At 33.2% G+C, this 23,084-nt stretch overlaps 1 protein-coding gene across 7 annotated transcripts; it reads right to left on the reverse strand.

The window, feature by feature from the left end:
• Window positions 1–199: 199 nt before the first annotated feature.
• LOC131940758 (ras and EF-hand domain-containing protein homolog) lies at window positions 200–20,235 on the reverse strand. Of its 7 annotated transcripts, none has more exons than XM_059299549.1 (20): window positions 20,044–20,235; window positions 18,118–19,073; window positions 14,817–14,966; window positions 14,374–14,464; window positions 13,594–13,689; window positions 12,955–13,148; window positions 12,324–12,392; window positions 11,543–11,645; window positions 11,211–11,234; window positions 10,029–10,120; window positions 9,640–9,722; window positions 9,298–9,440; window positions 8,800–9,012; window positions 8,349–8,490; window positions 7,981–8,062; window positions 7,674–7,788; window positions 7,477–7,488; window positions 5,911–6,030; window positions 5,160–5,236; window positions 200–4,770 (listed from the first exon to the last, which is right to left on the reverse strand). In XM_059299549.1, exons 2-20 carry the CDS (start codon window positions 18,951–18,953, stop codon window positions 4,671–4,673), a joined length of 2,742 nt encoding a protein of 913 aa, XP_059155532.1. In that variant the 5' UTR covers window positions 18,954–19,073; window positions 20,044–20,235; the 3' UTR covers window positions 200–4,670. The 7 variants fall into 7 exon arrangements, with proteins under 7 accessions (XP_059155532.1, XP_059155526.1, XP_059155529.1 ...); XM_059299543.1 differs by having other exon boundaries at window positions 9,613–9,722; XM_059299546.1 differs by lacking the exon at window positions 12,324–12,392 and adding an exon at window positions 12,463–12,531 and having other exon boundaries at window positions 9,613–9,722.
• Between the last annotated feature and the right edge of the window lie 2,849 nt (window positions 20,236–23,084).

Consider the following 23,084-nt stretch of genomic DNA (forward strand, 5'->3'; position numbering starts at 1 on the left):
TGAATTTGTTGTATTTTTCAGGGAATTCTTGTATTTACATATGTTTCTTGGTAAAAAGGTAAGTAAATTCACTGACAGAGCTTCAAACTCATTACAGAGCTCAATTAGTTGGAGCTTTAAGCGATGTTGGAATTTGAGAGCTAAACTTGTTGGAGCTTTGATAAAATATAATACTCAGACATAAAAGATGTAATAAAGATGGCTGTGTCTGAACAAAATGTTTATTTTAGTGTCAAAATACCGGACAAGCAAGTTGTAAAAAAAGAGAAAAGTGAAGTTTTAAAAAAGATGATAAAAAGTATATTGATTTAGTATAATTTATCTACATTTATTTACACACCAATTTAAAAATTTAACATTTGCAGCTATTTTTTGTGTTTTATTAGTTGTAGTCTTCGATAGAAATTTTTTTCTTTTTGTCAAATGTGCATAAAAAATCAAAGAATTGGCCCCAAAAGTCTTTTACACATCAGAGGTTATTGCTGCTTCTGACATCAAGTAGCTTAAAATCTGAGCTTTAATTACTAGACAAATTAGAAATTGAGTAAACTTTTGCCTTTAACATTAAAAAAAAGCTGCCAACAGAGTTTGCCCAAACTATAACAAAAATAACTTTAAATCTAAGAATATTTTTTTAAAGTGGGTTTTATATTTTAGTGCTCATTTGTATTTGGAAATATTATGACCCATTGTCAAGTATGGCATTTTAAATAATATTTGATTCTATCACTTAATATACTCACTATTTGATGTTACAAATTAACTTAACACCTGCCGCCTATATTCTGCCACTGGCAGAGAAATATTTCAACTCTTTGTATTCTATCTTTAATTTTTCTAGACTAAATCACTAGTTATTTTAAAAGACAGAATAGTTCAATGGCAAATTGGCATAAAATTTAAACTGTGGTTAATTTCCTTCACAAAGGCGAAACAGAGCGAAATGTGTGAAGGTCAATCACATCAAAGACATCAAACTTGTGATGTGGTTCTATCGCAAAAATTTGGTATTTTATCAGCTAATGTTGATCTCTATAAATTAATTTAAACTTGTTTGGAAAACATTTGATGAATGTAGTGAGTTGTGGTGTAAGTTTTGTGTGTACATTCTTTTTTTGAGGACTCTGCAGCAGATTTACTATAGAGAAAACTGCATCATGTAAAGTTTTTGTTTATGTTTGTTGATAAACTAAAAAGAATTCCATTTACCAAGTAAAATTGTATTACAAAATGTTATAAAGTTTGGCCATTAGAATTTACAAACTGAACCAGATTGCTCCGATCAGTGACAGAGAGTGTAAGTGATAGGGAGGGGGGTAGATGAGAAGTAGATTTGGACACTAGTTAGGTGAACAGAAAGAGAATATAGAACACTGCTACTCTCTCTGTTAAGTAAGAAAATAAAAACTTCTCTCATGAACTGGCTTGAAACTACACTGGATGAACTTCTTGAACCAGCCACTGGATGAACTTTTTGAACCAGCCACTCGACTGATGGGTCCGCCTGGTTTTAGTCACCTCACCAGGTGCCAGACCTGGCCTCACTAGGCGCCACACCTTGTAGTGTGGATATGGGGGGTGAGAGGAGCTATTTGAATGTGGTCAGTAAATGTGTTTTCTACCACCAGACCACGCCCCCACAGAAAATAGCTACAATAACGTTAAACGACTCAGGAAACACCGAACAAGAAGAGCACAATGACAACAGTGTAGCAGTAGTTGCTGAAGTTTAATTGATATTGAAGATGCATAATGGTACATTTGTAAAGTCAGCAGTACAAAGTATCTACAATATTCTGTTTTGGTTTAATTCATTGTTTTCTTCACAGCAATAAAAGAATGGTAATTAACTATTTTTGAGGTTAGTTTTGTTTTATTATAAACAGGTAGGTTAACTAGTTACTATTTTTAAATTACCATTTTTACAAAAAAGGATATTTTAGTCTAGACAAGCAATGCTAAAAGTAGGTCAAAATTTTGTAAGTAAAACAGGAAAATTAACTACAAACATTTAAACAAATTAATATAAAAAAGAATGGTAGCTGCATCTGTAAATCAAGATATGGTAGGTTTAATTTTGGCAGGGGAATGTGATTTGTATGGAATTTCATAATTTCAATTAATAAGTTGTTGATAAAACAAGCTCTTCAACTAAAAACATTAATGATAATGACAAAAAGGCTACATTATATTAATTTAACAAAGGGAATAATGCATTGTTTAAAATAAATATTAGAACTTATTTTAACAAAGATTCTGCCTCATAGGATAATCAGTTAAAATGTTATGAGAGGGAAGCACAACGTTGCTGCAAACTTAAATGTAAATAAAAAAAAAACATTTCACATAAAATCAACAGTTTAAATGCAAATTGATATTTTAAAACATTTCAGATTATTCTAGTGTTATATGAAATAATGACATCTTTAAAAAATAGTAGCAAGAAGATAAGAAACAAAAAATTACTTTTAACATGTCCAGCACATTAAAAATAATAAGAACACCAACAAAAGGTTTCCTTAAAATACAGAATGTTATTAATGTTGTCACCATACACACTTATCCATTAGCTCACGATTTTCAAAAATGTAGCTTAGCTAAATGTAAGTGACTTGGGCTTAACAGCTGGTCAGATAAAATTTCTGGGTAGGTCTCTTCTCATCTTCATTGAAAACAACAGTTTAGTGGTGATTGGAGGAGGGGGGGGGGGAAGTTGAGTGAGCTTCAGAAAGAGTATATATGGTAACTTAACAAATAATATTCTAGAAGTTAACATGAGATGAAACATAATAAAAATGTATAATACTTTAAATTAGGGCTTAATTTCTAAGAAAAATGTTACACTAAATAAATGGCAACAAAGAAATCTGTACCATAGGCTTACAATGGTTTATTACCTGCCAATATCACTGTTTAGGTTATTGTACTAGCAACTTAGGCTATAGCTTTGATAAGATCTGACCCTATAGGCCTACTTAAAGGTACAGAAAATATTTTTAAAAGCATTGTAAGAAAATTTAGTTTATAATTTCTTTTAACTGAAAAGTAAAAAGCAATTTAAAGTATTGTATTATTTTACAACCTTTAAATGAGCAAAAATTACATCCATCCAATTGTAATAGCAACACAAAATTATAGTATCGATCCATCCAAGATTAACAGCAACAGAATAATTTCATTTTCATGTTGAAGTAGAAGTAAAAACATTCCTAGCATCTCAATATACAAATGACATCTAAATCTTTGGGTAAACCAAGATTTAGGATTCATTATAAGTAAAGCGAAATGCTAATGTATTTTTTTCAAAATAATGAAGAAAACTTAAACAAATAAATTAAATGCTTTAATGATGAACTGGAATGAGATTCATACTGAACACAAGGAATTGCTTTATTGGATGAACACAAGTCAGAGAAATTTTTAAAAATACCCTTAGTAAAATAAAATAATTAAGCTTAAATACTTAATCAGTGGAAAGGCACTTCAACAATACCAACTATTTTATAAAGCTTGTCTGACAACAATTACCAACAATCTAGTTGTGTATTATTTTTTCTTAAAGTTTTATTAAAATATAATTAAATTATTAATTATATGCTTATTAAGAATGATAACTACTTGAACAGCTAATATTACATTAAAACAATAAATTACAATGCAATTCACTGTACTGACTACAAAATCAAATGATAACAAAACATTAAAAAATGAATGAAAGACAAGTAAGATAAATTGTTGAAGGTGTGTCCAATGAACAAAAGATTTCTGACAACAAAACATAATGCTTACAATTTTAAAATAAAACAATTTTAACTGAAACTGTTGTGTAATTGCACTTTTACAAGTTTTAACCTGTTATAAAACATTAATATATAACACTATAACAAGAATGAGACAACTACCTTTACTGCAACATGGTTGCATATTCTAAATAGAACAGTTGTGGAATGATGGTGAGTGGTTTAAAAAGGTGTAAAAAATTATTTTGGCTAATTTCAATGTTGAACCCTGCTAATACATTTGTACTTCTTATGTACATACATTTTATAATAATTAATGGCATTAGTAAATATTAGCCCTCCACAGTTTGCTGAATTTTAAAATAAATGTGATGTTTTAAATTAAATCAATAATTTAAAATAAAGTAGTATTTATACATTTAAATTGTAATTTCAATTAATTTTGGTCTTTCAACACCACCTTATTTTTATATTCTAATCATCATAGCTAGAGGTTATTACAAATGTTATTGAGAGAAATTTTTCAGAGGAACCAGATTTTGTACAGCCTTAATCACAGTCAGTTTAAAAATAATTTAGAATAATTTAAAACAATTGTATAGTAAAGAATCTCCTACTCACAATATTATTATGCTATTAATAGCTTAAACAACATTGCAAGTAGTCCTAAAGCACTATGTACATTTTAAACAATTAAAAAGTTGCATAAGTTCCACCTGTACCCTTCATCACTTATTACAATGTACAGTTTATACACTTGTAAAATAAATATCTCACTTGTAAATAAATTAACTTCTGTATGGTATGTACAATGAAGGCCCCAATGTGTGTGAAGTTTCACCATATACAAAATAAAATTAAAACATAACTAAAACAAAATTGTTTCACACATACTGTATCAGGCACTTAATGTCTGTTTGAACACAAAGTTTAGGATCTGTTGCAACAGGAGCCAGATTTTTTATCCTTCATCTCCTGTAACTGCATCCCTACAGTTTTCACCTCCATGTCCTCATTTGTCCGCAATAATCTGGAAAACAACACATTTGATTTTTCTAATAGTTGTCTATATATCAATGAAATTGTTCATAAACATATAAAAAAGGAATCAGAGGTGTAAATCTCCAAATCACATTTTATTCACTTCATTATTTGGATTACACATTGCCAACAACTTTAAATCTGTTGACTTTAAATTTCAAAATATGGTTATGAAATTAAAGGAGGAACTTCACGTGGGGAGGGCGGGAGAATGCAGATAAATACCTCGAATTAATGCATTTTACTGTCTTTTATTTTTTTCAGGACTTAGTTGGTTTACCTTGTTAATTCTATTGTCTTTTATTTTATTCAGGACTAATTTGGTTTACCTTGTTAATTCTATTGTCTTTTATTTTATTCAGGACTAATTTGGTTTACCTTGTTAATTCTATGACAGCCTCTGTAATGTTTGCCCCATCCTTGGCACTTGTCTCAATGAACAGAGCATCAATTTCCTGGAACAAACAAAATAGTTGAATTTGTTGGACACAACTTTTTTTAGAGAGGATTCTAAAATACATCGACACTGTCTGATGGTTTTAGAGGGGATTCTAAAATACATTGACATTGTTTGACACTACTGTTTTAGAGGGGATTCTAAAATACATTGACACTGTCTGATACAATAGTTTTAGAGAGGATTCTAATACATTGACATTGTTTGACACTACTGTTTTAGAGGGGATTCTAAAATACCATATCTAAAATTAGGATTAGAACAAAATTTTGCAAGATAAATGAACTCGCTTCACTGATAACAACACCATCATTATGTAGAACAATGAACTTACTCAACTAAACACCATCATTATATAAAACAATCAACTTACTCAACTAAACACCATCATTATGTAAAACAATCAACTTACTCAACTAAACACCATCATTATGTAAAACAATCAACTTACTCAACTAAACACCATCATTATGTAAAACAATCAACTTACTCAACTAAGCACCATCATTATGTAAAACAATCAACTTACTCAACTAAGCACCATCATTATGTAAAACAATCAACTTACTCAACTAAACACCATCATTATGTAAAACAATCAACTTACTCAACTAAACACCATCATTATGTAAAACAATCAACTTACTCAACTAAACACCATGTAAAACTTACTCGACTTAGGCGCACACCATCATCATGTTTAACCACTCTCCTGCCCTGAAGTTCCAGCTCAGGTCTGGCATCTGTTTTGTTTCCCACCAACATGATTGGAACTTTCTTTAAGGCACCTTCCTGGAATGAGAATTACAAAAACAGTGAACAAGGCAGAAATTGAGAAAAGAATTTTTGCCAGTTGTTACATTAAATATTTGAGCTGGATTTTTCCCGGAGAAAATAAATTTAGTAAGCAAATTAAGCCATTCTTGCTCACAAATTAAAGTAAACTTTCAAATTCTGAATAGATAATAAAGTAGCTGGCAATGCATAAAATAAATAAGTGAGGAAAAAAAACTAACTTTATTTCTGATGTACAAAGAGAGGAATTTATTGGTTTTTTTTTACTTTTTAAATAAAGAATAAAATTAATAAAATAAATTAATTGTAGAATAAAATTTCTAAAAAGAAATAAAGATTCACAAACTTTAAACAAAGCATGTTAAGTTTAATATTATTTTGATTCAAAAACAATTTACCACCTGATACGGTAATTTTATTATCAATTTTGATTTGTCTTATCTGCTTAAAAATGTACTCATCTAATAAAATTTAGTTTAATCACTTTAATTAATTTGTAAGGATGTTAATACATAAACCAATGTTGTACTTTGTTGGTACCATACATTTGTCAATATTGCATGCACATGCTCGTGTGGTATGATAAATAAAAATTAAAGCGTTAGTTTTTGTATTACCTCATCCAAAATAAATAAAATGCAAAAATTGTTAACCAAATATTAACCTAGTCATGTGCAATTTAAAATATCTCCATGCTAACCAAATGTTAGAATTTAGAGTATAGAAAATAACTAATTAAAATTTTGTACATTGGCTTGAGAAATCTATGCTGGCAGTCATTAAATTGTAGGGTGATAGGTATGATATATGGATTAGTACGGTGTTAAAAGTATTCATGCTGTGTGACAGATAGATGAGCCTTAACTCCACACATTGATAGCTAAACGAATATAGTAAACATATCAAAATAATAGTTTTTAAAATTGTTTTGACTTTAATTTTGTTTAGGAATATGTTTTAATGCGCTGAAATAGAACTTTTATTTTAAACTATTAAATCAACTATTAAATCAATCTTAGCAGGAACTATTTCTGTACCATGTCTAATGCTGACCAAATGGCCCATTAGAAAAAAAAAGATCTACAATTTGGTTCTAGCTATATGAAGCCTACAGGATTGCAAACTATTGGTTCATTATAAATTTTTATTTGCAAGCATTTTAAGATAATTTCTATGACTTGATCGTGCAGTGTAGGCTTATCTCCATTGCAATATTTATAGGCTTGACTAAAAACATGTTTTACCTAATTTATTATTTAAAAAACATAACTTGTGAAATGCTATGTTTAAAAAGCCATTTGATAATGATCTGAAATATTAGTGGTTACAGTTAATCTTTATTGAAACATTAGAATTATTTCTTAAAAAATTATTTAGCTTCTACAAATGTGTTAGGGAATGGAAATTTAGTTAAGGTTAGTATTTTATTATAGAAAATGGTACCTTGCTATTTGTCTGTAAAGAAACCAAACAGTTTGAGTTAAATCTTTAGATTGGACACAGTTTGTTGATGGTATTCAATTAAGTTTGGCATTTAAAACTAGATCTGTAATCTATATTTTTAAAGCTTTTTTTTCTCCGATTCCATCCTATAGTTGAGCTTTTCTTAACATAAAGCAGAAATGTGAGACTAAACTCACCTCAATAGCATCTACCCAGTCTCTTAGATTCAAGAAAGATCTCTCATAGGTGACGTCATATAACAGCAAAACACCATCAGCTCGTCTAAAATATGTCCTTGCCACACTACGAAACCTAGAACCATTGTAATCATGCAACACAAGTTGTTAGATATAAATCTTTTTAGATATTCTGAATTTTTTTCTTTTATAATGAAAATGAATACAAGCAGAACTTTAAGGATTTTTAGTTGATAAAAATTTGACGTTGATAAACGTTTTAATAGCTTTAGATTTTATGCATAAAAAAAAAGGAAAAATGTTTAACCTCTCTTGTCCAGCTGTATCCCAGAGTTGCAGAGCTGTTGGATGACCATCCACATCCAGCATTTTAGTTTGGAAATCAACACCTGAAAATAAGTGTTTTTCTCTATGTTTAAACAATAAAATGAAATAAATAGTTTTTAAAGTAAAATAGATTTAAAAAAAAGAAATTTACTGTATCTTCATCAAAATTAACAAAAACATTTGTAAAATACAAATAAAACTGTCATAGAAGTTATCAAATGTTGAAACGATTTACATCCAATCCTGTTTTTTTATGTTAAGTGTACAGCAGCATGGTGATTTTTAAAATACTGGAGTTCTTTTGAAATATATATAGAAACACAAAATAGAGGTTATAAAAAAATGTACCTAGTGTGGAGCTGAGATTGGGAACAAACTTTCCTTTGCACAGCCTGACAATGAAGCTAGACTTGCCCACAGCTGCATCTCCAGCTAAAACTATCTTGTACATGCGCTCTGGTTCCTTGGATACTTTGGTGGCTAATGCAACCTAAACAAAGGGAGGTTAATCTAATCATTTTTAATTGTGTAGGATTTACAGGAAACAAAGTTAATCATCAGCACTTAAAGTTTAACTTTAGTTTTGAAACAAAAATATAACTTTTATGTTAATTAAAACTTTTTAATCTATGTTGTAAGCTGAATTAGACTTAAAAACAGCTTCTGTGACAAAGGCTAAAGATACGCCTACCTATCTTTAAGAAACTTTTAACAAAAAAAAACTTTGTTAAACCCTAAAATTAGCAAAATCTCAAGCTATATTTTTTTTAAATAGGCAAATGAATTCCGTTGATCTTACATCTTTTCTAGGAACTGGAGGAAGCTGTCTTCTCATGGAGCCCCGGCTAGATTTGGACGACTGACTGAGTATTGACTCCTCCCTGTTCAGAGATTTCTGACTACGATTGGATCCCCTGCTGCCAACAGAAGGGGACCTTTTATGGTCACTGGGCAGCCGAAATGAATCCAGGCCATTGTGTTCAGTGTCAGATTCTTCATCATGGGAATCAGGCTAAAATGCACAAAATATTTTCATAATAATTTAATTAATATTTGCTGTGTTAAATATTATCAATAAAGTTCTTGAAAATATATGTGTGTAAAGAATACTAAATCTTGAAACAGGAGATTGTGAATTTCAAAAATCAAAATACAAATAATATTAATACTTTTTTCCAACCTTCATATTCTTGTTAACGGTATATAACTACCTCCTATACCCTACAACTACTAACATTTGTAAAGACGAGATTAAATCATACAGCCATACCATAATGGCTGCATGAGATAAAAGTACCTCCTCTTCCTCTTGAACTCGCAGACCTGTTCTCAATCTCTTATGGCGACGGCTGCGTCTTATGTCACTTTGCACACTGACACTGTCCAGCTCTGTGTCATCATTAGCATCATTCAAGTCACGTAAAGTTGAGTGACCACTATCTGTAAAAGAATAAAAATCATTCACAGTTGACTCATTTTAAAAAGTATAACCACCAACTGCTATATGTAAAGCTATTACATTTTAACTGGGAAATGAGCTCAGAAATGATAAAAGTAAAAGAGAAAGAAATAGAATGAAAGAAGAAATAAATGGAATGAGAGATAAAAATACCGGGAGAAAGTAAAACAGGATGGTCACCTAGATCCTCAGCCATATTGTCATCGTCGCAGCTCTCCGTCAAAAATCTGGGCATCATGCCAGACTCTAGTAGAGGGCGGTTCCTGGGAAATAATGTATTACAAAAGATGAAGTTTATCGTCAAATATTTTAGAGTAAGGGCCTAGTCTTTTAGTTCCTGTAATCTTATGCATTAAAATAATGGGTCTATATGGGACCTACCACTTTAATTACTACAAGTTTGCAACAAAAATGTAATCTCAGTATTGTTTGCACATTTCTGATACACATTTGTATGTAGTCTAATACTAGTTTTAAGTATCAGTTACAAAATAATTGCTTATGACTGAATTGTTGAGAAAATACAAATTAGAAAGAGACACACTGAAGAATAAAGAACACATACTAACCCTGGATGGATGTCAACATAGTCACTCATGACAGAACCTTTCCTCGGGAAGTTGGGCGACAGACTGCGATTACTTTTAGCACTGGCTCCAGACTTTAGGAAACAAAAATTGGTAATTAAAATACATAAAATCAAGTCTATAGCAGCTTTTGTTAAAAAAAAAAAAAATTTTTTAAATTGTTTATTACATCTTGATAAATTTGGCAACTAGATCACTAACTCAAATAAGTTCATTGTTTCTCAATATTTATTTTAAAATCAATGATTGTAATATGTATCCTAAATTGTGTAACGTCTGCTTATAAAAATATTTTAGCAAAATTGAATTCTAAAGAATATATTTTTACTACAGTTAAATAATTATTAATGGCTGATCATTTATGACATAAACCAACACCCATTCAAAACAGAGATATTAGATGTCATGCAATATAGAATTAAAAGCTATTAAATATAATTACATGTTGCTGTGTTTATTAAAGAATGTTAATTCAACTTTGATAAGTTCTAACTGATGTACAAAGACATGCTCAAGAATTTTAAAAAAAAAGAATAAGATTTAAAACACAAAACAAAGCAAATCAATACCAAAACTGGGCTGGAGTCTTAAATCCTTATTTCAGTTAGTAGAGTGTTAGGTCTTAGTGTTAGTTACACATCGATAAAATTGTCTATGTATTAGGAATATTTCTTTGAAAGATAGGAAATCATTTAACAAATAAATTCTAAGTCTAAATGTTAACCTTGAACTAAAATATAAATGTTAACTAAACTTAGATCCTATTTAAAAGTTAACAATACTTTTCTTTTCTTGGCATTTAAAAGATATAATAATGGTTTCATTACCATTTTGTCTATATGTCTAATTAGACTTACTTAAACAGTAATTTCTATTAAAAAATTATTGCCGCAAAGGGGTCACAATAATTTTCTTGCAATTATTTAAACTCTTTGGGGCCATATAAAATGTTTTTGCTATTATTGTGATTAAATAAGCATTACATATTTATGTTAGAAGTTAGAGCAAAGTGATTTACAAAAACTCAACATGCAGACATGCAAGTGAAGAGAATTAAAAGAGTGGGGTGGTAAAAAGTGTGGCTGATGGTACCCAATCCGTGAGTTAAAATACTGACTGAGAGCGTAAGTAAGAAAAGTGAGAGAAGACCCAAGTCAAACTTACTTTGTACAATGCCCCCAGCTCAAACTAAAATGTTGTTAAAAAAAAAAACAATCTAATAACACAAAATATAAGCTCAGGAAGTTTATATTCTTAATTTAAATTTGATACAACACCATGACCAGGTCTAGCTGCTACAAATTACTAAAAGCTAATTCATACTATTTCATTATAAGATGATGTTTAATGGTTTAACTCAACAAAGATTATTGTTGATACATCATTGGAAGAAAAAGCCGCCTAAAAATAATAAATATAACAAAAAATAAAACTTCTTGACCTAGTTTATCTAGTGTGGATGTGTGTGGATGTGTGTGGATGTGTGTGAAACTTACATCGGTGGAGGCTTGTCTCTTGTAGCCTGTTGTCCCATTTGGCGAGGAGTCCAACATCTCGCGTAAATTATCATTGGTGTCCAGCAAGTTTTTATTGGCTTCGCTGAAAAGATGTTGAAATTTATTTTAAAACATCACTGCTTTAATCACACGGAAGGAGAAAAGCAAAAAATCATTTTAGATATAACATATTTCATGGTGGCCATGTGCTTGAAATAAAATGTAAACTAACATTTTTTTATTAAGATATCTAAATAAACATTAAACAGTTTATGATCTTGATTTCCATCCTTAAAAATGAATTTCACTTTGATAAAAAAATGTGTTATTATAATACAATAGCTTTAGCTAAGAAATACCAAACAGCAAAATAAAACTAGACAAGTTGTTTTGATAATGTACATTGAGAATGATATGAATATGATTGGTAAAGGTTGATATATTTGCTAGAATTTTTCTAGGACAGTTCTCTGCATGAACTGTTCAACTTTTAAATAAGCTTGATGAGCATTTTCAAAGAAGTAAAAAAACTTTTTTAATTATAAGTTTGCAAAATCAAAATTTTTGTGTAGAAAACGAATCCATTTTAATTCTGGACTAATTCATATAAAGGTATTTGTATAATGGGGCACAGAATTTCAGGAAGAACATTGGTTCTTTTTTTTTAAATTTTAACCATAAAATTTTATCAGTACTCTGATCCTATGTTGGTGTGATTATAATTAAGATAAAACGGTCAGCACCACCGACCAGGTTTCACACCATCGTAGCCTATACTCACTGTAACATCTGCAGCTGACGCCGAAGCTTGTCTTGCTCATTAACATAATCCTCAATGGTTTTGTTTTCACTGAAATGTACAAATGTGCGGGAGGTAAATACACAGATTAGGAAGGGACGAGATCTCGTCGCATACTTACTAAAGCATTTGAAGCTGTCGTTTCAACTTATCAGTCTCACTTAAATACTCCTCAAGAGTTTTTGTACCGCTGAAATAAGAATCATTAAGCAAAACTGTGATGACAATTGTAATAAAAACCCAGTAGGAAGGAAGGCCTAGCTACTATTTACAATCAACAAAGATTCATTCTTTACTTTACAGTTGAAGCACCTTCACATTCTGCTATTACTTATAATAAGTATTGTAGTAGGCTAGACTAAAATAAAGAACTTAGTATATCATTTTAAAGGTACAGGATTAAACAAGAATTGGGAAATTGAAATATCTGATTTGAACAAAACTCATATTTTTTATGGGATCTATAATGTGTCACCAATTGAAAATTAAGAATAATTTCTCGTTAGACTTGAATCATTTAAATATTTATTTGATCAGGTTCATTGGCCAAGAAGTCTTCATAAAAAAAAACAACATGTTAGCCACTGAATTAAACAAAATGTTCCTTTCTTACATCTCTAGTTCATAATTCTTCTCATCCAACTGCTGTTTGACTGTGGACATTTGACTTCGTATCAATGCCAAGTTTGTCTGTGCGTCAGTTAGTTCAGACTTTAACATTCTATTTTCTGAGGCAATTTCTTCTAATCTTTTTTTCAAATTTAGAAGATGTTCTTCTTGATTCTTGTCCAATTTGTTCTCACCATCCTAAAATTGTGTAAAATAAAAATGCAGTTCAGTTTTATAAATAAAATTTACATTAATCATGAAACAAATTTTCAATTGAAAAAAAAATGTGTTAATTGTTTTTTTTTTTAAATTTTGGATATTTATGGTGAATTATAAAGATAGAGAATGCTATTTCGGCAGTCAAAGACAAAGTCATGACTGTTTAATGTACATTCAGTTAGTGACTTATCAGTCAGTCACCTGATTTGAGGGTAGGCCTACCTATCAAATGGCAACATGTTGTATAGATAAGTGTAGTGTATACAGTTATTGATTTTGGCTGTTGCTAAAAAATAGTTTTATGTAAAAATTTAGAAACTACACTTAACATAAATGTATATTAACCAAAAATTAATTCACGTGATAGTATTTAAAAAAAAAAGATAGTTGAGAAATAAAGATCCTGAATGTTAAAACTACAAACCTGTGTTAGCTTTTTAAGGTTCATCTGTAGCATTATGATTTCTGAGTCAAGCTGGTTCCTAAGTTCCAACTTCTCTGATTCTAGTCTTTCTTTCTCCTGAGAAACCACAAGAATCAAGTTAGGTTTATTATAGGCCTAAAGATTTATTAATTTGATAAAAACTTGATTTCTTCAAATTAATAATATCACGAATATCAGAGTCAGTCAGAGTGAAAACCAAATCTTAGACCCAGTAACAGTAACTGAACGGTTTACACCACCCTGTTCCACCAATTTAGTATTTTTGTTTTGGTGTCATCCCTCCCCTTCTATTTTATAAAACATGATAAAACATTATTTAGGCAGTAATTAAATTCAACTATTTTTCAAACTGGTATCGACCTTTAAATGTTGTCACTCATTGCAGACTGCACCCCCCCCCCTTCGGCCCCTGCCTTGTGACATCACCTCATAGACCTAGATCTAAATAAGCAATACATCATTTCTATATATAGAGACTGTTTCCATAAATTTTAACACAACAGGTAGACCTAAATCTGTATCTGTATTAATTTTTTTCTTTTTAAAAAGGACTACAGAATTTTTCCCCCATAAATTGCTAATTTTAATAAAGTTGTCAGTTGTGAAACTTTGAATTAGATTACCTGTTGTCAGTTGTGAAACTTTGTATTAGATTACCAGTTGTCAGTTGTGAAACTTTGTATTAGATTACCTGTTGTCAGTTGTGAGACTTTGTATTAGATTACCTGTTGTCAGTTGTGAAACTTTGTATTAGATTACCTGTTTCCGAACCCGCTCCTCCACACTCTGAACTTGCTGTTCCATTTCCTCCTCCAGTCTACGTAAATGTTTGTCATGTTCATCTTTCTCTCTGGAAATATGAGACTTTTTAAAATTTGTGATCTTTAATTATTAATTTAAAAAAAAAACCGGTGCTAATACAAGATATGATTTCAGTTGCTCAGACTCTGAATAAAATTAATTAAAATAAAATATTATACCTATCATCAGCAAGTGACTGCTTTAGTTTTAAATTCAATGTTTAAAAAAGAATATTCGGCCACTTTATAGTGCGAATTTGAATTTGGCTTTTTTCTATCTTAAATTCAGCCCATGTCGATTTTGTAACATACAAAAATTAAATTATCCATTATAGCAGGATTAGTCTAGAATGACTTAATAAAATAAAATTTCGCTTAGTTAATTATCATCCTTAATTTTACCTTCTGTACGTTTTTTCAAGTCGTTCATTTTCGAGTTGGTATTGTCGTACGTCGTTGATAACGTTCAACAGAATACTCTCAAACTGTGATACTAGTTCCGGTTTGTCAACACTATGTAAGTTTTGGTACAGTTCACAAACTTGCTCTTGGCTGGGGATACAGAATTTGCAGTACAGAAATAGATCAACAAATATTAGTAATTGAGAAATAGTCTGTATCGATTTGTGTCTGTTTTAACTGCTTGAAATACATGACTGTTTAAAAAAAATCTTTGATGCCATTATTAACCCCCTAAAAGCTGAAGATTGAAGATTAGTTGTAGCTTCCATATGGTATGTGTACCATACATATAGATCTAGTGTATTATAATTATGGCACATAGTGGAAAAGGTTGTTTATTTTTCAGCTGGAGACCGAGTACTTGAAAATTTACATGAGTGAGCGGTGTCTTTAAGTTGTCACATTACTTGTAAGCCTACTTCTTCATCAATCAAGTAGATCTAGGCTTATAGGAAGTTTCTGATTATTTTTTCATACACAGGGTTGAAAAATGGATTCCGGGAGTTTAATAGCCTCCCCCCCCCCGGGTCTTTTTTTTGTGTGTATGTTTGATGTTTCTTATAAAACATAAATAGATTCTGTATTTCTCATGGGCGGATATTGTTTTCATAGCACAGACTAAAAATTAAGAACAAAAATAATAAAATACTTAAAAAAAACTTTTTAAAAAACCACGTTTTTCTTGTGAACTAAAAAGTAGAAAATAAAATTTTCTTTTGTGCTTCCTCGAGCTGTGCAGGTTCTTGTGATGACTGACAAAAAACGTGGGTACGTTCACCATCAAATTTCCCGACCCATCTGCCCGACCCACGTTTTTTGTCAGTCATCACAAGAACCTGCACAGCTCGAGGAAGCACAAAAGAAAATTTTATTTTCTACTTTTTAGTCCACAAGAAAAACGTGGTTTTTTAAAAAGTTTTTTTTAAGTATTTTATTTTCTCCTTTTTAGTCCGTTGCTACACATGAAAAACGTGGTTTTTAAAAAAGTGTTTATAAATACACGGACTAATAAAAACTTGAGCGACCAGGATTCAAACCTGGGTTGTCGCGGCCACAACGCTAAGTACTAACCACTATACGATCAAGGCCAGCGCGCTCACATCGATTGGGGCCGAAGTAACTGGGTCAATAGGCCTCCAGTCTTGTCGGTATCTTTAGAAATCATGTCCTCAATTTTATGGTCCTTGGGGCGTAATTAAATTAAGCTAATTACGGTCACTAATTGCTAGTTTTTATGATTGCATCTGAAATTGTTAGGCGAAAGTAGCATGCATGCCAAATTTCAGGTCTATAGAGCAATCAGAAGTGGGCTAATTTTCGATGTCAATTTTAACAACAAACATCCAAACAAACAAACAAACGCGAAGCTGAGTTAAGAAAAACGTGTTAATAAAATTAGCAGCTTGGAGAGAAACCAACATCCTGTTTCTTGTAACTTGACCCACTAGAATGCCATACATTAAATTAAAGGCCCGCTCCGTAATACCCAAGTCGTGCTGACCTCCGACCTTTGTATATACACCTGTCTCTTTCACGTGACGCAATCAAATAAATCCTGGGAAAATCGGTCAGTGGTGTTTAAAAAAAAAGTTGTAGGTCTAGACCTAAATCTAGATCTATCTGTTGTTACAGAACTCTGTGGGACAATAACAATAGAGCGAACTTTGGCTATTTTCAGTTACTTTGTGTTTTTGTTCGAGTCATTTTATGGGTTAGTTGTGTGTAGACATGGTTTTATTCAGATTACATAGTGTGTTAGACTAACAATACTTCTATTTGGCTGCTCTGAAAAAACTATGATTTCTACACTACATTAGTCTCAGATGATATTAGAACTAATTAAGAAAATTTTCATTAGTAAATGAACTTTAATTAAAAACGCATTCAGGCCTACATAATACAACAAAATTAAAAATAAATAAGTGGCCTATCAATTTCAATATGATAAAAAGCAACATTACAGAATACATATTTTGGGAAATAACAAACAAAACTTAATCTCTTGACTCCACTTTGCATGGCAAAATTTTCGGACAAAGTTCGGACATGTAATCAAATCAAACAGGACAAGGATTATCTTCTTCTTCTTCGTTCTTAATTATTAGTGTTGGGATTATCTGATTAAGGATTATCTGATTTATAAAATTCGTTACAACAAGGGAAAAAAAGCGTAACGGAGTAAAATACACAAATGTGTAACATACGTTCAAGTGACAAATGAAAAATAAACCGGGAGTGATCTCCCCTAAACTTTCTCGAATATTCTTATATAAAATAACAGGGGATGGGAACTCGGGCTATAGACATGATTTTTAATCCATTTTAAATACTTAAAGTTTTAAAAATAGAATAAAATCTCGTAGACAAATTAATTGCACACCAAGTGAACGCCAAATAAAAAAGCGCATTATGGTGCGCAATATTATTAGTACTTTTAAAATTTACATTAGTTTTTTGAGAAATCGGAAGTAGCGTAAATTACTACTTCCAGTCAACGGAAATTACTCAAAATTTAACAGAAGGTAGAGAATTAGATCTTTTACTTACATTTGAAATTTCATTTGTCTATCTGAAATAGTACTCAAGTTATAGGCTTTTGAAAAATTCAAAGTAGGAAAAGTACCACTTCCGGTTATCGGAAATCGCTCAAAAGTTGATACGGATCTACGATTTTGATAAAATACTTATATATGAAATTTCATCAACGTAGCTGTAACGGTACTCAAGTTATCGTGTTTACACACGGACAGACAGACACACAGACACACAGACAGACACACAGACATACGGACAAGATTGCAAAATTATGTTTTTCCGTATCAGTGAGGTGTAAAACGTCGAGATTTGTAAAAATCTCGATTTTTTTTTTTTTGCACGATTACAAGACTTTCTCTATACTTCGTATACACGAGAAAGTAAAAAATTGATTGACTCCAAAGCCATTAAATAAACGAAAACCGCATGTAAAGAAATAGATCATGACACATTGTTAGTTACTATTGCTAAGCCTATGTCATAGATGTAAAATCAAATTTAAGTTAGTGCTAAGGATTTGCCACGCAATAGTTGTGTTAATAAACCGTATTTGTTGTAAAGTATGCACCAGGGCTGGGGGTTAGTTTACCAACAAAACGTTTTTAATCAAAGCCTATTGCAGCACCATTCCTGACGGACCACCGGCCCGGTGTTCCGGCGGCCCAGTACACCCCTGCACCTAACAACATTCACACAGTATACACACCTGGATGGGGACAAAAATCCCAGCTCTGCCTCGGGCATTTCCGGTTTGTCTTGTTTAGTGGCGGGGGTCGGGGTCTTGACCCGTGATAGCCTGGGACTATCGGAGCCAGGTCGAGGGGTACGACCGTTGGGCGAGGCGTCATCGGATGACGCCATACTGTTGTCTGACGCCAGCCTCTTGTCGCTGGGCGACCTGAGACCACGCCTCCTCTGGCTGGCAAAGTTGAGCGACAGCCGCTCTTTGTCCGGCTGTACCGGACTGCGGCGATTGTCTTGCTTCAGGCAGTCGGTCACCTCGACGTCCGACTGGGTGAGAATGAAGGAATACAGAGAGTCCTCCTCACAGGGGGTGTTTGTGGCCGAGCTGTCGCCATAGTTACCAGAATCGTCGCTCGGCGTGATAGCCAGGTTCCGGTGCCTGGACTCGCGGCTTCTCGGCCGTCGGACCGGCTCCTCGGTGTACGGGCTCAGCTGGTTCCTCGACAGGTCCCAGCTCTCCGGAGCCTCGTCGTCGCCAATAGAGTCCAAAATCTCAGAACTGGCAAGGGAGAGTCGCCTGGTCCGCGTCTCTCCTGAGTCAACGCTCTCAGAGGTCAAGTCCGCACTTTTTCCGGCAAATAGGACCGGTCGGTTGTAGTGTTTTAGTAGGTCGTCCAAAGATATTGCGTCATCTGCGTCAGTGTCGAGGGCGTCAAAAATGGCGTCTAGCTCCAATGACGTCATACTGAGATCTCTGAAAAGTTCTGTGAATCTTTCCTTGGTGATGACGTTCTCATCGTCTGAGAGCTTAAGGTAGCTCCGTATAGCAGCGGCGTCATCGTGGTATATGTCCGCCATCTTGGACAAATGTTGATATCCCCTCACACGTCCACTTCTAGCGCATTATAAAACAACACAGTTCCTAAAGTCAGGCACTGCACTAGGTACAGAGTTTTTGTTTCACTATATGCACTCTTACTAAAATAGAAACGCGAATTGTATATTAAATAATCATTATGTTGTTCAAACACATTCACATTTCATACATCTAACACACGGTAGTTAACACGCTACAACTAATTACTTTATGTGTTATTCTACTTTTACGCGTTATACCTATGTCTATATGCGGAAGAGAGCGGTTCGTAATTTAAACATAACCTTGCTACTGTAAGTCTAATGTTGGTACGTTTCGGTAATGTAGATTAACTAGCTAAACCAACGCTGTAAAACAAACTATCGCGTCCAAAACATGAAAGGATACGACACAAATATATTAAAGCGGAGACAATTATGATCTAATGAACGAAATCTGATAGTCCAATATATCGGTTAGTGTGGCTCAAGCTCACAAGCCTACGCCGACCAAAACATAAATATAATAAGCTTAGGAAACTCAATACCCGCATACCTTTGGCCAGCCCCAACGCAGACGTCGATTTGACGTCACATCCCGTTTCATTACGCCGGGTTAGCAGTTATTGATTGTTATGTTTCTAGTTTCGAATGCCGTGAATGCGATTCAAATTTGAATACCGCAAGCTGTTGGCAAAATTCGATAAACACGGTGTTGTCGGTAATTAGAATCTTGACTGTTTCTCCGGGGCGATTTCAACACAGGCCCTCTCTCTCCACTACATGTAGCTTTGGTTCATCATCCGATCAACTCGGATTCACAAATAGGAAAAAAATGTCTGAAAACGCTACGATCAAAATATTTACCCAAATAACTAAAATAGCCTTTTTTTACTGTAAAATTGAGAGAAACAGTGATCCGATTTACATATCTGTACTCGACTTTCGCAAATTTTTTGTTATCACTTATGTACTGCCACTAACTAATTATTCTAAATTTTCTGTTAAATGCTTTGATTTACTTCTTTACAAAAGCTTTTGACGTACGGGCGTACAAACTATTTGTGAACGAATTATTCTAATAATAACTCACACGTTAGATTTTGTCACTCAACACTATAAATAGTATCAACACATGTGTGATGTTAACCACATACACACCACGAATGTTATTGTTCCAACAAGAGACCACAAATCACATCCGTTTGTGTGAAGCAGCAGACGAGAGCTGATTAAAAAATGTGTGTTCGAATGTCGTCTGCAAGTCTCGTGACGGCAACTGGCAGAAGGCGCACACTTCTGATTAGCTGAGCCACGAAAATACTAGATCAGCTGAGGCTAGGCTTGCCAGGTGTTGCCCCCCCCCCTCACAAACTGCACCCATCCCCCTCACAAGGTGAGGTCAGAAAAATCATGGGATCGATACACTGGTAAAGTTGATTTAAAATTTTTAAATATAGATAGGTTTTCTTTGTTAACTGCTCACTAGATATCCAACGATATGCGAGGGTTATGGGACGGTTGGTGGGGGAGGGGGGGGGGCATTTCATAAATACGGTGGTTGAAAATACGTGTTGATAATTATGGTGGTTATGTGAGGGGTGTGGTATGCGGTTGTTTCTAGTGGTGTACGAGTAGGTTGGTGATGTTGTAGATGTTTGATATCTAGGTTGGTGATGTTGTAGATGTTTGATATCTAGGTTGGTGATGTTGGAGATGTTTGATGTATAGGTTGGTGATGTTGTAGATGTTTGATGTATAGGTTATTGATGTTGTAGATTGATGTATAGGTTGGTGATGTTGTAGATGCTTGATATCTAGGTTGGTGATGTTGGAGATGTTTGATGTATAGGTTGGTGATGTTGGAGATGTTTGATGTATAGGTTGGTGATGTTGGAGATGTTTGATGTATAGGTTGGTGATGTTGTAGATGTTTGATATCTAGGTTGGTGATGTTGTAGATGTTTGATATCTAGGTTGGTGATGTTGGAGATGTTTAATATCTAGGTTGGTGATGTTGTAGATTTTTGATATCTAGGTTGGTGATGTTGGAGATGTTTGATATCTAGGTTGGTGATGTTGTAGATGTTTGATATCTAGGTTGGTGATGTTGGAGATGCTTGATATCTAGGTTGGTGATGTTGGAGATGTTTGATATCTAGGTTGGTGATGTTGGAGATGCTTGATGTATAGGTTGGTGATGTTGTAGATGTTTGATATCTAGGTTGGTGATGTTGTAGATGTTTGATATCTAGGTTGGTGATGTTGTAGATGTTTGATATCTAGGTTGGTGATGTTTGAGATGTTTGATATCTAGGTTGGTGATGTTGGAGATGTTTGATATCTAGGTTGGTGATGTTGGAGATGTTTGATATCTAGGTTGGTGATGTTGGAGATGTTTAATATCTAGGTTGGTGATGTTGTAGATGTTTGATATCTAGGTTGGTGATGTTGGAGATGTTTGATATCTAGGTTGGTGATGTTGTAGATGTTTGATGTATAGGTTGGTGATGTTGGAGATGCTTGATGTATAGGTTGGTGATGTTGTAGATGTTTGATGTATAGGTTGGTGATGTTGTAGATGTTTGATGTATAGGTTGGTGATGTTGTAGATGTTTGATGTATAGGTTGGTGATGTTGGAGATGTTTGATGTATAGGTTGGTGATGTTGTAGATGTTTGATGTATAGGTTGGTGATGTTGTAGATGTTTGATGTATAGGTTGGTGATGTTGGAGATGCTTGATATCTAGGTTGGTGATGTTGTAGATGTTTGATGTATAGGTTGGTGATGTTGGAGATGCTTGATATCTAGGTTGGTGATGTTGTAGATGTTTGATGTATAGGTTGGTGATGTTGTAGATGTTTAATATCTAGGTTGGTGATGTTGTAGATGTTTGATGTATAGGTTGGTGATGTTGTAGATGTTTGATATCTAGGTTGGTGATGTTGGAGATGCTTGATATCTAGGTTGGTGATGTTGTAGATGTTTGATGTATAGGTTGGTGATGTTGGAGATGTTTGATATCTAGGTTGGTGATGTTGGAGATGCTTGATATCTAGGTTGGTGATGTTGGAGATGTTTGATATCTAGGTTGGTGATGTTGGAGATGCTTGATGTATAGGTTGGTGATGTTGTAGATGTTTGATATCTAGGTTGGTGATGTTGTAGATGTTTGATATCTAGGTTGGTGATGTTGTAGATGTTTGATATCTAGGTTGGTGATGTTTGAGATGTTTGATATCTAGGTTGGTGATGTTGGAGATGTTTGATATCTAGGTTGGTGATGTTGGAGATGTTTGATATCTAGGTTGGTGATGTTGGAGATGTTTAATATCTAGGTTGGTGATGTTGTAGATGTTTGATATCTAGGTTGGTGATGTTGGAGATGTTTGATATCTAGGTTGGTGATGTTGTAGATGTTTGATGTATAGGTTGGTGATGTTGGAGATGCTTGATGTATAGGTTGGTGATGTTGTAGATGTTTGATGTATAGGTTGGTGATGTTGTAGATGTTTGATGTATAGGTTGGTGATGTTGTAGATGTTTGATGTATAGGTTGGTGATGTTGGAGATGTTTGATGTATAGGTTGGTGATGTTGTAGATGTTTGATGTATAGGTTGGTGATGTTGTAGATGTTTGATGTATAGGTTGGTGATGTTGGAGATGCTTGATATCTAGGTTGGTGATGTTGTAGATGTTTGATATCTAGGTTGGTGATGTTGGAGATGCTTGATATCTAGGTTGGTGATGTTGTAGATGTTTGATGTATAGGTTGGTGATGTTGTAGATGTTTAATATCTAGGTTGGTGATGTTGTAGATGTTTGATGTATAGGTTGGTGATGTTGTAGATGTTTGATATCTAGGTTGGTGATGTTGGAGATGCTTGATATCTAGGTTGGTGATGTTGTAGATGTTTGATGTATAGGTTGGTGATGTTGGAGATGTTTGATATCTAGGTTGGTGATGTTGTAGATGTTTGATATCTAGGTTGGTGATGTTGTAGATGTTTGATGTATAGGTTGGTGATGTTGTAGATGTTTGATATCTAGGTTGGTGATGTTGTAGATGTTTGATGTATAGGTTGGTGATGTTGTAGATGTTTGATGTATAGGTTGGTGATGTTGTAGATG

Source organism: Physella acuta, unplaced genomic scaffold, assembly GCF_028476545.2.
Source record: "Physella acuta isolate Inbredline_101_S28 unplaced genomic scaffold, ASM2847654v3 ptg000329l, whole genome shotgun sequence".
In the NCBI taxonomy this organism is placed as follows: Eukaryota; Metazoa; Mollusca; class Gastropoda; family Physidae; genus Physella; species Physella acuta.

What these genes read in the sequence shown, in the direction of transcription:
- LOC131940758 (XM_059299543.1), bottom strand. Translation starts at nt 18,953, where the DNA reads ATGGCGGACATATACCACGATGACGCCGCTGCTATACGGAGCTACCTT. An exon ending in GGATTTTTGTCCCCATCCAG is followed by an intron (nt 14,967 to 18,117) that starts GTGTGTATACTG and finishes CTGTATCCCCAG; the next exon opens with CCAAGAGCAAGTTTGTGAAC. An exon ending in ACCTTAAAAAGCTAACACAG is followed by an intron (nt 13,149 to 13,593) that starts GTTTGTAGTTTT and finishes ACACAATTTTAG; the next exon opens with GATGGTGAGAACAAATTGGA.